The sequence below is a fragment of the Physeter macrocephalus genome, chromosome 18, assembly GCF_002837175.3.
Source record: "Physeter macrocephalus isolate SW-GA chromosome 18, ASM283717v5, whole genome shotgun sequence".
In the NCBI taxonomy this organism is placed as follows: Eukaryota; Metazoa; Chordata; class Mammalia; order Artiodactyla; family Physeteridae; genus Physeter; species Physeter macrocephalus.
Window position 1 is genome coordinate 56,528,876 of NC_041231.1, and position 14,753 is coordinate 56,543,628.

The window sequence follows — 14,753 nt, forward strand, 5'->3', positions numbered from 1 at the left end:
TCAAAAAGAGTCATGTACCAAAATGTTCACTGCAGCTCTATTTACAATAGCCAGGACATGGAAGCAACCTAAGTGTCCATTGACAGATAAATGGATAAAAAAGATGTGGTACATACACACACACACACACAATGGAATATTACTCAACCCTAAGAAAGAACGAAATAATGCCATTTGCAGCAACATGGATCGACATAGAGATGATCCTACTAAGTGAAGCAAGTCAGACAGAGAAAGACAAATATATGGTATCACATGTGGAGTCTAAAAATTGATACAAATGGGCTTATTTACAAAATTGAATATACTCACAGACATAGAAAACAAACTTATGGTTACCAAAGAGAAAAGGGGATGGGGGAGGGATAAATTAGAAGTTTGAGATAAACAGATACAGACTATTGAATATTATATATGAAATAGATAAACATTGAGGTCCTGCTGTATAACACAGGGAACTATATTCAATATTCTGTAATAAACCATAATAAAAAAGGATATGAAAATGAATATGTATATGTATAACTGAATCACTTTGCTGTACACCAGAAACTAATACAACATTGTAAACCAACTATACTTCAATTAAAAACAAATAAACAAATGCCCTGGGAGATGTGGGGGTCAGAAGAACACAGTGCAGGCCCTGCCTTATGGAGCTGACAGCCTGAAACAGGGGTGGCCGACTTTTCCTATAAAGGGTCAGACAGTTAATATCTGGCTCTGTGGGCTCTGTGGTCTCCATGGCAACTCCTCAACGCTCCCATTGTAAACAACTGGGTGTGTCTGTGTTCCAGTAAAACTTTATTTACAGAAACAGGTGGTGGTGGGCTGGATTTAGCCTGTGGGCTGTGGTTTGACCATCCCTGGTCTGAAATGACATGCAGACCCCTCAATCAGGGAGTCAAGGCAGCCTCACGTGGTGGCAAAGGGTATGGATTCTGCAGTCCAACAGCCTGTGCTTGCATCCTGGCTCTGCTGTTTACAACCTGTGTGGCCGTGGACCATCTAGTTTACCTCTCTGTGCCTCGGTTTCTTCATTTGTAAAATGGGGGTGTTATAGTGTCTGTGTCATAGGGTTGTTGGGATCAGCTTCAAAGCTGTGTGTAAAGGGCTTAGAACAGGGCGTGGCCCATAGAAAGCACTTATGATACGGGGTGGGCTGTGGGGGGGTGATGCTACCTGAGAGGAAGTACCTGGGGAGAGCCCTACCTGGTGGGGATAGAGGGGAAGTGGCAGGTGTGGGGAGACCTAGGATGTCTAGGGGGTTCATCTTGCAGCCCAGGGCTTGGGGAGAGCTTCCCTGGTAGAAGCTCTGTGAGTACAAAGGTTGGAAGGCATGGAAGGAGGGAGATAGTTTGGTATGGCTGGAATGCAGGTCGTACCTGGGCTGTGGCCAGAGACTAGCCAGTAAAAGATAGACCAGGCTGGAAAAGCCTGTTTCCCGAAGGACATCTCAAGCCGCCGAGACCACAGGTCATAAAATGTCAGCGCTGCCAGAGGGGAAGGAGTGCATTTGTGGGCCCAGGGAGCATCGGACACTTTACATTTACAATTTAATCCTTAACATGGGATGAGAGGTGTTGCAGATTTATCCAGTCTCCCCTTCTTCTATAGTCATAGAACCCCAGTTTTAATCTGGATATGTGCTTTGTCCTAGATAAAACTATATTTGCACCCCTCATTCCCCCCTCGCAGCTAGGGATGGCCATGCGATTGTATTCTGGTTACAAGCAGAGTGGTCACATAGTAGTTTCCTGGAACTTTCTTTGTACCTTTCCCCTTTTTTACTTATTGGAATATAGACATGTGGCCGAAACTGGAATACAGACGTGATGGCTGGAATTCCAGCAGTCGTCTTTTTTTTTTAATAGATTCCTGGAGTCATGACAGGTCCTCCATTTTTAAAAATATTCATTTTATTTATTTGGTTGCGCCGGGTCTTAGTTGCAGCAGGCGCACTCCTTAGTTGCAGCATGCGGGCTCCTTAGTTGTGGTTCGCCGGCTCCTTTAGTTGCGGCATGTGTGGTCCTTTGTTGTGGCAGGCGGGCTCCTTAGTCGTGGCATGCATGTGGGATCTAGTTCCCTGACCAGGGATTGAACCCGGGCCCCCTGCATTGGGAGCACGGAGTCTTACCCACTGGACCACCAGGGAAGTCCCCCAGCAGTCATCTTGAGTCTTTAGGTGACTGGGATGAAGGCTATCAAGGCAGAAGATGCCTCTGATGACTTTGTTGATCCGAGCCACCTCACAAATCCTGGGCTGCCATCTTCTGGACTTTTCTATGATGGGGGAATAAGCTTTAGTTTTTTAAGTCACTATTTGCAGCCAAATCTAACCCTAACTGATGCAGGTGGAGTCTCTGTTTTACAGATGAAGAAACTGAGGCATAGAGTGACCTAAGTTGTCCCGTTAGTCAGGTGTGGAGCCAGGATCTGACTCTGGAGCTTGTTTTCTTTCCATTACCCTGGAAGGAACTTGGAGATCTTCCACCCCCTCATTTTATAGATGAGATCACTGAGGGCTTTGCCTCAGGGTAAACCAGCAGTTCATTCCATTGCAAGGTAATCATTGCTCTGTTTTATCCCTCAGTCACTCTGTCTTCAGCCCTGGCCTTCCCCAAGAAGGGTCCCTGTGTTGTAATTAGTGATTTTGTAGCCTTCCCCTGGGCAGAATTTCCTTCTGTGAGTAGATGATGTTTGGTGGGTTTTCCCTGGTCAGAAACAGGCACTGTTTTGGGGCTGTATGTTTAGAGCTTTCACAACCTTGCCTCTTGCCTCCTGTAGTTCTTAGTCATATCTTTTCTTACTGTACTGTCCTATCTTCACTGGGGCTCCAAGGGCTGGCTGAGGGGCCCTGTGACTCTTTGGAAGCACTGACAGATGAATCTTGATTGACGTGGAGAACTCCCAGGTCATGAAGCTCAGAGTGTGGACTTTGGCTAAAATGGGGTCACATGTTTTGAATCCATTTTGCTTTTAGGATTCTCGTGTAGCTGAGTTCCACCCTATTACTAATACCTTAAAAATGGGGCCTCCCGACCCCTTTGTCTAATCACTCAGCACAGAGCTTCTCTGTGTGCCTGTTCCAGCTGACTCATTTCATGTATTGGTCCCAAAAAGTGGAACAGGACAAAAGGCAATTTGTGTTGCTAGTGCTGTTGAGAGAGCATTGTTGCATACTTATTATATATGTGGCATTTCATATTTTGTCACTTTCTGTGCTAGCAACAATCTTTGTGGTCATTTTTATTCGCCTGGCTAATGTATGCCTTTTTCTTTTTGTGAGGTCTCCATTTGATACCTTGGCCTGAAGTGCATTGTAACACTATTGTAGTCACTTAGCTAATCCGGAGTTTCCGGTAACTGAAATTTTTTTGTTAAACGTCAGTTTTCGTGGTTCCCTTGGGGTCAGCTGAAATTCAGGAAGAGTATTAAAAACCAAAACTCTATATATTTTTCCTCCCATTGATTAACAAGATAGGATTGACATAAAGATACTTTAGAAAATCTTTGTGTCAAAGAAACAGGACTGAACTTGTGAAATCAAGTTTAAGTCTGGGCGAAGTCATTTTTTGAACAAAAGCAAAGCGTAACCTAACTTGGAAGAGACTAAATCGCAGTTATCCGTGTCATGGAATTGTCTGAATTTCTGTTTATCTAAAGGCTTGCTTCCTTTTCCTTTCCAGCATTGTAGCAGTTATTGGTATTTTTAGTATTTTTTGTTTTGTTTCCGTCTTTATTTTTGCTTTCTTAGTTTGAAACTGTAAATTCCCTGTTAACACTTCAAAAATGTACATTTCGTAACAACCAAATATAACTTGTGATTTGATTTTTTTCTGTAAATGACATTGACAGTATGCAGTCTATAACTAATAGTACTGTATCCATGTTAATTATTTGATTTTAATATTTGTACACTGAAGTATATGGGGGTAAAGGGGCATTATTCTGACAACTTACTCTCATGTGGTTCAGGAAAAATGTGTGTGTATATATAATATAGAGAGAACGAGAGAAAACGATAAAGCAACTGTGGTGAAATGTTAATAGTTCTTTAGTAATAAATAGTTCTTTGTATCTTTGTAACTTCTCTGTAAATTTGGAACTTTGTTAAAAAGTTAGCAAAAATTTGTTTGGCTTATTTTTTAAAAAGGCTGTGGGGCATGCAGTATATACTTCCTGGCCCAATGTAGTATGTATCTAATAAAAATTACCCAGTTTGCCTTAACCTCTAATCTTCTCAAGTGGCCACTGAGGCAGCCATCCTGCCTACGTCGTCCACTCTGGTTTGGAAGATGCCCCAGGTGTGGTAAAATGAGTCTTAGACAATTCCGGACGTTAACTATAGTGAAGCTGGTGGGAATTGTTAGTGCCTGGGAGCAACTGTCCATTAAACTAGGTAATGCCACCATATTTGCAGCTTATGGAAAGACCATAAAGGCTTGGAGATTTGTGTTTTTATCCCTTCCCTGTCTAGTTTCATTTTATATGGATGTCAAATTTTTTTTTTTTCATCTGTAAATGAGATGAAGTGAGAAGCATATTGCTTGTTCTCTCTGACTGCAGCATAGGAAAATTAGAATGAATTATCATTTATAATTACTTTTAAACCTACAACTTATAAATTCTGTTATCTAGAATTATGGTGATGCTTGTTTGAAAATTACCTGTGAAACATTTGTTGAATAAAGAAGACAACGGGGGGGCTTCCCTGGTGGCACAGTGGTTAAGAATCCGCCTGCCAATGCAGGGGACACGGGTTCGATCCCTGGTCCGGGAAGGTCCCATATCCCGTGGAGCAACTAAGCGCGTGCGCCACAACTACTGAGCCTGTGCTCTAGAGCCCGTGAGCCACAACTACAGAGCCCACGTGCCGCAACTACTGAAGCCTGCGTGCCTAGAGCCCATGCTCCACAACGAGAGAAGCCACCACAATGAGAAACCTGTGCACTGCAAAGAAGAATAGCCCCCGCTTGCCGCAACTAGAGAAAGCCCGTGTGCAGCAACGAAGACCCAACACAGCCAAAAGTAAATAAATAAAATAAATAAATTTATTTAAAAAAAAAAGGGCAGGGCTTCCCTGGTGGCGCAGTGGTTGTGCGTCCGCCTGCCGAGGCAGGGGAACCGGGTTCGCGCCCCGGTGTGGGAGAATCCCACATGCCGCGGAGCGGCTGGGCCCGTGAGCCATGGCCGCTGAGCCTGCGCATCCGGAGCCTGTGCCCCGCAACGGGAGGGGCCACAACAGAGGGCCCGCATACCCCAAAAAACAAAAAAAAAAAAAAAAAAGGGCAAAGAGAATGTGTCTTGGGAGTTTTGTGTGACGATGGGCCAGCTTCTGGGAGCAGCTCTGGGCATGTCTCGTGGCCTTGACTGCAGGACTGTAGATGAAGACTTTGGACAGGAAGTGGTTCAGATATTTTCTCCCATTCCTTTGGCTGCCTTTCCACTCTGTTGATTGTGTCCTTTGATGCACAAAAGCTTTAAAATTGGATGTTGTCCCATTTGTCTGTTTTTGCTTTTGTTGCCTATGCTTTTGGTGTCATATTCAAGAAATCATTGCCAAGTCCAATGTCATGAAGCTTTTCTCCTATGTTGTCTTCTGGAGTTTTATGTCTTATGTTTAGATATTTAATCTAATTTTGAGTTAATTTTTGCATATAGTGTAAGATACGGGCCTAGCTTCATTCTTTTGCATGTGGATATCCAATTTTCCCAACACCATTTGTTGAAGAGATTCTCCTTTTCCTACTGAGTAATTTTGACACCTTTGTTAAAGATCATAGGATCATAAACAGAACGATATACTGTATGGGCTCTCTGTTCTACTTCATTGATCCACTTTCTTTGTGCCAGCACCACACTGTTTTGATTACTATAGCTTTGTAATATGTTTTGAAATCAGAAGTGTGAGTTCTTCAACTTTGTTTTTCTTTTTCAAAATTATTTGGCTATTTGGGGTCCCTCGAGAGTCCATATGAATTTTAGGATGAATTTTCCGTTTCTGCAAAAACTGCCACTGAGATTTTGCTAGGGATTGCATTGAATCTGTAGATCCCTTTGGGTAGTATGGACATCTTTTTAATTTATTTTTTATTTTTCGATTGTTCCGTGTGTTAGTTGCAGCATGCGGGATCTTCGTTGAGGCATGCGGGATCTTTCGTTGCAGTGCACGGGCTTCTCTCTAGTTGTGGCATGCGGGTTTTCTCTCTCTAGTTGTGGCACATGGGCTCCAGAGCTCGTGGGCTCTCTAGTTAAGGTGCGTGAGCTTAGTAGTTGTGGCCCGTGGGATTAGTTGCCCCGCGGCACGTGGGATCTTAGTTTCCCAAGCAGGGATTGAACCTGCGTCCCCTGCATTGGAAGGCGGATTCTTTACCACTGGACCACCAGGGAAGTCCCTGGACGTCTTAGTCTTTCAATCCAAAGACATGTGGGATGGCTTTCCATATATTTATGTCTTCTTTAATTTCTTTCAGAAATGTGTTGTAGTTTTTAGTGTATAAGTCACCTCTTCGATTAGGTTTATTGTTTTTTTTTATTGAGGTATAATTGATTTGCAATATTGTGTTAGTTTCAGATGTACAGCAAAGTGATTCAGTTACACACCACATATATATATATTTTCAGCTTTTTTTCCATTATAGGTTATTATAAGATATTGAATATAGTAGGTTAGGTTTATTCTTAAATATTTTATTCTTTTTGATGCTATTGTAAGTAGAATTGTTTTCTTAATTTCTTTTTTGGATTGTTCATTTTTAGTGTATAGAAACAAAACTTTTTTTGTGTGTTGATTTTGTATCCTGTAACTTTGCTGAATTCCTTTATTAGTTTTGACAGGTTTTTAAAATTTTTGTGGAATCTTTAGGGGTTTCTTTTTTAAAAAAAATAAACTAATTTTATTTATTTATTTTTGGCTGCGTTGGGTCTTTGTTGCTGTGTGCAGGCTTTCTCTAGTTGCGGCAAGTGGGGGCCACTCCTTGTTGCAGTGCATGGACCTCTCACTGCGGTGGCTTCTTTTGTTGTTAAGCAGGGGCTCTAGGTGTGTGGGCTTCAGTAGTTGTGGCATGCGGGCTCAGTAGTTGTGGCTCGTGGGCTCTAGAGCGCAGGCTCAGTAGTTGTGGCACATGGGCTTAGTTGCTCCACGGCATGTGAGATCCTCCCGGACCAGAGCTTGAACCCGTGTCCCCTGCATTGGCAGGTGGATTCCTAACCACTGTGCCGTGGGGGAAGCCCTAGGGGTTTCTTTATTTAGGAAATATTTATTTATTTTTTGGCTGTGTTGGGTCTTAGTTGTGGCATGCAGGATCTTTCATAGTGGCGCGCGGGCTTTTCATTGCAGTGTGTGGGCTTTTCTCTAGTTGTGGTGCGCGGGCTCATTAGTTGTGGTGCACGGGCTCTCTAGTTGTGGTGTGCCATCTCAGTAGTTGCGGTGCTCGGGCTCCAGAGTGCGTGGGCTCTGTAGCTATGGCACACGGGCTCAGTTGCCCTGTGGCATGTGGGATCTTAGTTCCCCGACCAGGGATTGAACTGGCGTCCCCTGCATTGTAAGGTGGATTCTTAACAACTGGACCACCAGGGAAGTCCCTCTTCAGGGGTTTCTATACATGTCATTTGCAGAGATAATTTTATTTCTTCCATTCCAGTTTGGATGCCTTTTATTTCTTTTTCTTGCCTAATTGCTCTGGCTAGGACTTCTAATACTATGTTGAATAGAAATGGTGAGAGTGGGCATCCTTGCTTTGTTCCTGATCTTAGAGGAAAAGCTTTCTGTCTTTTGCCATTGAGTATGATGTTAGCTGTGGACTTTTCATAAATGGCCTTTATTTTGCTTAGGTAGCTTCCTTCTAGTCCCAGTTTGTTGAGTGTTTTTTATTTTGAAAGGGTCTGCTACCTGCTTTTGTAAATAAAGTGTTACTGAAACACAGTCATGCCCATTTGTTTACATATTGCCTATGTCTGTTTTCACTCTACAGTGACAAAGTTGAGTAGTTGCTGCAGAGACCTTGAGGCCAGCAAAGACTGAAATGGTTACTGTCTGGCCCTTTTCTGATTGCTGCTTTCAACTATTAATGTGGTAGGTTACACTGATTGCTTTTTGAATTTTGAAGCAGCCTTGCTATCCTGAGATAAACCTCACTTGGTTATGGTGTATTATTTATTTGTGTTGCTGGATGCAATTTGCTAATATTTTGTTAAGGACTCTTGCATCTATGTTTATGAAAGATTTGTTTGTAGTTTTCTAATACCGTCTTTGTCTGGTTTTGGTATCAGGGTAGTGCTGGCCTTAAAATGAGTTGGGAAGTATCCTTCTTGTTATATTTTCCGGAAGAAATTGTGTAGAGTTGGTGTTATTTCTTCTTTAAATATTTGGTAGAAATCACCAGGGAAACCATCTGGCCTGGAGATTTCTTTTTTGGCAGGGTTTTTAACTACAGATTTAATTTAAAAATAGTTGTAAAGCTATTCAGATTATCTGTTTCATCTTGGGTATGTTGTGGTAGTAAATGCTGTTTGAGGAATTGGTCCATTTCTTATAAACTGTTGAATTTATAGGGTGTATAGAGTTGCTTGTATTATTCCCTAATTATCCTTTCAATATTTGAAGCCTATAGTGATATTCCCTTTTTCCTTTTCCTGATATTGGTAATTTGTGTCTTTGACAGTCTTGCTAGAGATTTATCAATTTATTGATCTTACTAAGAACCAGCTTTTTGTTTCACTGGTGGTCTTTACTGTTTTCTATTTTTAATTATTTTTACTTCTCTAATCTTTTTTATTCTTTCACTTCTGCTATTTATGTTTAGTTTCTTCTTTTTTTAGTTTCTTTAAGTAGAAGCTTAATTTATTAAATTATTTCATCTTTTCTAATGTAAATATTTAAGCTATAAGTTTCCCTTGAAGCACTGCTTTAGTTGCCTTCACAAATTTTGATATGTAGTATTTTAATTTTAGTTCAGTTCAAAGTATTTTCTAGTTTCCCTTGAGTCTTTCTCTTTGACTAATGGATTATCTAGAAGTGTGTTAATTTCCAAGTGTTTGAAGGTTTTCCTGTTATCTTTCTGTTACTCATTTCTAGTTTAATTTCATTATGGTCAGAGAACATACTTTGTATAATTTCAGTTTTTAAATTTTTTTATGGGTTGTTTTATGACCTTGGTTATGTTCTGTCTTGGTGAATGTTCCATATATATACTTGAAAATAATATATATTCTTTGTCATTGGGAGAATTGTTCTGTAAATGTCAATTAGATCCAGTTCTTGTTGATATTTTTCAGTTCTTCTATATCCTGATTGATTTTTAAAAATATTTTATAATTTTAGAGCTGTGTTCTAGAAAGAAAGCACAACCCCTGCTTACAATGTCATATGTATTCAAAATTTCCCCTGAATTTGTGTTCTTTCACAGACTGTCTTATTTGTATATTTAATTTTCCTGAATACCACCTGCATAAAGTCACAAGAACTTGATATTTGTTCATATTTTTGGAAAGCACACAAATATTACAGGGCGGGGTGCTGTTAATCTTATTTTATGAGGTCCTCTCCCTGACTATCTGGCACTTGCCATTATTTTAGGTAAATATCTAAAAATCAGTTTTAGAGCCACCTGGAGATACTTTTTTTTTTTTTTTTTGGCCTTGGGGCATGTGGGATCTTAGTTCCCTGCCCAGGGATTGAACCCATGTACCCTGCAGTGGAAGGGCAGAGTCCTAACCACTGGACTGCCAGGGAAGTCCCTGGAGATACTTTTTCAGACAATTTAGGGGACTCCAATTGAGGCTTAATGTAAATATATTGGGTTCAACCCCGCAAGCCTCGCGGCACAGCCAGAAAAAGAAAATGTATGTATATATATATCTGCATTGGTTCTAATGAGTGGATGAATGGCCTCCAAAGAGGGTCTGAGACCACAGCTCCCCTGTTAAGACTGCCGAGTAGACTGAGTCACCAGGGAGACGTCTGTGGAAGGAACCTTTAGACAATCTAGGTTCATCCATCCCCTTTACAAGAGGGGAATTTTCCTTTATCCCCCTAAGACTTCCATTCCAGCTTTGAATATGCAAAGTCTTCTGTAGTATTTTGAGCCTGTTATGGGGCCGGGGTAAACCCTAGACCACATCTGTAGAAGAGGGGCCATTAGAGCTCTGATCCTTTGGCTCTGAGGATCCCGGGCTGGACTGGGGTCTTGTCTCACACAGGTAACACCTTGATCTCTCTCCTTTTTCTCCCCACCCTAGCTTGTGAATGACCTTAGACAATGCATTCTAAATGGGGATGATAAAAAATGGTTCCTGGGGTGGTGCTGGTGAAAATGTCTCACTTTTTAATATATAAAGTGCAGATGTAGGTAGAGTACATGAATAGATGAACAGTCTATCTCTTGTATTAATTTCATTGGAGGGATGCTTAAGGAAATTTGTCTGAAAAGGCTTCCTAGGAAACTGATAATGATAAAAAAGGTTGAGAAATACTGCTTTAAATTGAAGTTGCTGAGAGGTGCCAAGCAGAAGGGCTACTGGGCTTTGAACAGTTTCTAATTGGTGGGGGAAGGTGATGCTTCAGAATTTTATTACGAGAAAATATTTTTATCCAGAGATTTTCACTGACTAAAACGAAAGGAAAATAGGATTAAGTCATATCATGAATTCAGGTTAAATGTGAGGTGGTTGTTAAGAGCTTTGTTAAGTAACGCAGGGAGAAGTTATAAAATAGGGAGAATTTCCTTCTGCCTGGAGTCCTTTAGGAAAGGTCCTGTGGGAAGTAAAGCAGGTCTCCTGGAGGGCTGTCAGTCCATTGGGTGGCTGAGGAAGGAGCCTTCAAATCAGTATTTTAAAACCTGGGTACCACCCCTTTTCCCATTGTTTGGACAATTGGCAACTTTTGAGTATGGGCTATGTATTAGGTAATACTATTGAATCAATGTTAACTGCCAGAAATTGATAATTGTACTGTGGTTAAATAAGAGAAGGTTCTTATTCTTGGAAAATACATGATGAAGTGTTTAGGAATAAAAGGAGATGTCTGTACCTCACAGTGGTTCCAGAAAACCTGTCTATAAGGAGAAAGGGAGAGGGAAGGGGAGGAGGAGGCAGCTGGCCGGGTGTGGATGGAGGGGAGGAAAGGAAGGGGCAGGGCAGGAGAAGGGAGGGAGAGAGCCAGAACCAGGATAAAGCAGATACCAGAACATAAGTAACTGTTAAATATGGGTTCAACAATAAAGGAGTTCTCTGTAATCTTCTTGCAACTCTTCTGTAAGTTTGAATCATTTCAGAGTATAAAGAAAAAGAAATAAAAAGGAAACAAGAAAACACATGGCTCCTTTGAGACATACAAGTCATACCGTGTCCTGTAATATTATTTGATTTGATGGTTTATTTTTTTAATTTTTTAATTGAAGTATAGTTCTTTTACAATGTTGTCTTAGTTTCTGCTGTATAGCAAAGTGATTCAGTTATACATATATATACATTCTTTTTCATATTCTTTTCCATTATGGTTTATCGCAGGATATTGAATATAGTTCCCTGTGCTATACAGTAGGACCTTGTTGTTTATCCAGTCTATATATAATAGTTTGCACCTGCTAATCCCAAACTCCCAATTCATCCCTTCCCTGCCCACCCGTAATATTATTTGAAATCAACAAATCAATGAAATAGTTTGACTGAAAGCAGGATCCAGGAGAGCAGGTGTTGCCCTAAGTCCTGGCGCAGTGCCGGGCTGTAGTCGGCTCTCAATAAATATTTGTTAGAATGGATGGAATCAGAGTAGCAGTGATTTCAGAGTAGGCCTTGCAGGTTTGGGTGTGTTTCCCCAGACACACCTCTCTGTGCCTCTGTGGTCTTTGTGAAAATCACCAAATGACAAATTTTGTCTCAGGGACCTTGTATTAATGACTAGTGTAATGGAAGAGACTGAAACCCTAATTTTAGACTTCTTGCTGGTAAAGCACACGAGGCACCCAGCAGAGCATTTGTGACATTCTTCCTGTGTTGGTTCCCGTTTAAAAAGTATGGAATCTCCAGAAAACTGTGTTTAGGTGGAAGCTAAAGTTCCTTTTATTATGGTAAAATATACATAACATAAACTGTACCATTTTAACCATTTTGATGGGGACAGTTCAGTGGCATTAAGTATACTCACTCTGTTGGGAAGCCATCACCATTCTCCATCTCTAGAACTTTTTCATCCTCCTAAAGAGAAACTCTGTATCCATTATGCAATAACTTTTATTATTATTATTTGCTTAGCAAACCATTTATTCTACAGAATTATAATTGTTACCTTTGGTGACAGTAGGCTACGGGACCCCAAATCTCAAATTGGTGGCACCAAAATTAGAGAACTTACTTTAATTATCTTGAAAGGAAACACAAATTTAACAGGAACATCTACTGCTAGTTTACACAAATTAACTTTCCCTAAAGATTATGACATCATGGGGAGGGGCAATAGAGGGTAGGGTAGATTAAGAGGTTATAAACTATTATGTATAAAATAAGCTACAAGGATATATTGTACAACACAGGGAATACAGCCAATATTTTATAATAATTATAAATGGAGTATAACCTTTAAAAATTGTGAATCACTATATTGTACACCTGTAACTTATGTAATATTGTACATCAACTATATTGCAATAAAAATTTTTAAAAAGATTATAACATACACTATAATATATACTGTTTAAAGTGAAATGTGGGACTTCCCTGGTGGCGCAGAGGTTAAGAATCCACCTGCCAATGCAGGGGATACAGGTTCGAGTCATGGGCTGGGAAGATTCCACATGCCGCGGAGCAACTAAGCCTGTGGGCCACAACTACTGAGCCTGTGCTCTAGAGCCTGCAAGCCACAACTACTGAGCCCGCTTGCCTAGAGCCCGTGCTCCTCAACAAGAGAAGCCACCGCAATTAGAAGCTCGCACACCGCAACGAAGAGTAGCCCCCACTTGCCGCAACTAAAGAAAGCCCGCGCATCAATAAAGACCCAACACAACCAAAAATAAATAATAAATAAATAAATTAATTAAAAAAAATAGTGAAAATTAAGATTTCGAAGGCAACTAAGCCTGTGGGCCACAACTACTGAGCCTGTGCTCTAGAGCCTGCAAGCCACAACTACTGAGCCCGCTTGCCTAGAGCCCGTGCTCCTCAACAAGAGAAGCCACCGCAATTAGAAGCTCGCACACCGCAACGAAGAGTAGCCCCCACTTGCCGCAACTAAAGAAAGCCCGCGCATCAATAAAGACCCAACACAACCAAAAATAAATAATAAATAAATTAATTAATTAAAAAAAATAAAGTGAAAATTAAGATTTCGAAGGCTTTTAAAAATACTTCTTAAAATTAACCTTATGGTGGTATAATTAACAGAAAAATGTACCTGTTTTCAGTGTATAGTTCAGTGACTTTTGTGTCTTTTTTTAATACAAAAAAGGGGGGTCATTCTCTGTTTTAATGACTTAGTTTTCTAGTTGTAAAGGTATTATTTCATGTTCCTTATGATAAACTTGGAAAATTCAGAAAAGGCTACAGAGAAAACAAAAGACATTAATAATGATCTCTATCTCTCTTTAAAAATAGACTCTTTTTAGAGCAGTTTTAGGCTCATAGCAAAATTGAGTGGAACTACAGAGTTCCCATGTACCCATGTGCATGCCCCCAGCCTCTTATTATATATATATATATAGTGTGTGTGTGTGTGTGTGTGTGTGTGTGTGTGGCCCCTCCCGTTGCGGAGCACAGGCTCCGGACGCGCAGGCTCAGCGGCCATGGCTTACGGGCCCAGCTGCTCCGCGGCATGTGGGATCCTCCCAGACCGGGGCGCGAACCCGGTTCCCCTACATCGGCAGGCGGACGCGCAACCACTGCGCCACCAGGGAAGCCCTCATTATATTTTAAATTATAAAGTGGAGAGTTGCTAGCCTTCTGAATTTTCCGGGGTCACTTTTCTCCCGGAGCCTCCCTGGCACTTGGGTTCTCCTACACCTTGTTTGGTGGCTCGTGACAAAGTCATGCCAAGAAGGCAGCCACGGGGTTCGTGTTTGCCTGGTAGGTCTTTAGTATTTGATGGTTGAGCCAACAAGTGATTGGCACAGCTTCAGATTTCGGTTTGTTATAGACTTGCTTAGAAGTATTCTTTTTGGGGTGAGTTCTACATGGAGGTTCTAAAACAGCTCTGGCAAATAAAATATACAGCTCCGATTTTTTGATGAGACATTAACAGAAAGAGGCACCTGGGCATTTATGAGCTGTGGCGTGCGTGCGTGTGTGCGTGTGTGTGTGTGTGTGTGTATATGAGTGTATGACACGTGACTGATGCCCTTGAAAGGGGGAGAGAGGTGGTCACGCAGTCTCTTGTGGCAGTTTCCAGGAAGTCAGGAAGGTTCAGAGCCACTCATTTGGTTTCTGAGCCGATGAAAGGGGAGACAGAGCTGCAAAAGGAACTCCCATTCTCGCCCAGAACCTGGATAGTTTTAAGCTGTGGGGGGAGCATTATGTACACTAGCTTGCAACCTTCTGGTGTCCATTCTAGCCTTGCTGTCTCATTTAGGTCAATGGGATCTGAGTTAGAAATTTGACCAGACAACAGAATATTTAAACTGGTTTCCCCTGTTGCACCTCATTTCCATAGTCTTTATAATCCGAATCGATGCAAATGCTCTTGTTATCCTGAATGTGCATGCAGGGTTCTGATTTGTTTAATTTTACATCATGTTAATAGACCCACAGACATAGAAAACAAA

General features: G+C 41.2%; 1 protein-coding gene across 6 annotated transcripts in view; it reads left to right on the forward strand.

The window, feature by feature from the left end:
* OSBPL10 (oxysterol binding protein like 10) overlaps positions 1–14,753 on the forward strand; it is a 439,127-nt gene that overhangs the window by 95,590 nt on the left and 328,784 nt on the right. The window contains exon 1 of one of the 6 annotated variants that reach the window (XM_028478812.2): positions 8,042–8,077. The exons of the other annotated variants lie outside the window; for them this stretch is intronic. Coding sequence (XP_028334613.1) covers positions 8,073–8,077 — 5 coding nt within the window. The 5' untranslated portion in view covers positions 8,042–8,072. Of the gene's footprint in view, positions 1–8,041; positions 8,078–14,753 lie in introns of those variants that run through there. 6 annotated transcript variants of the gene reach the window in all.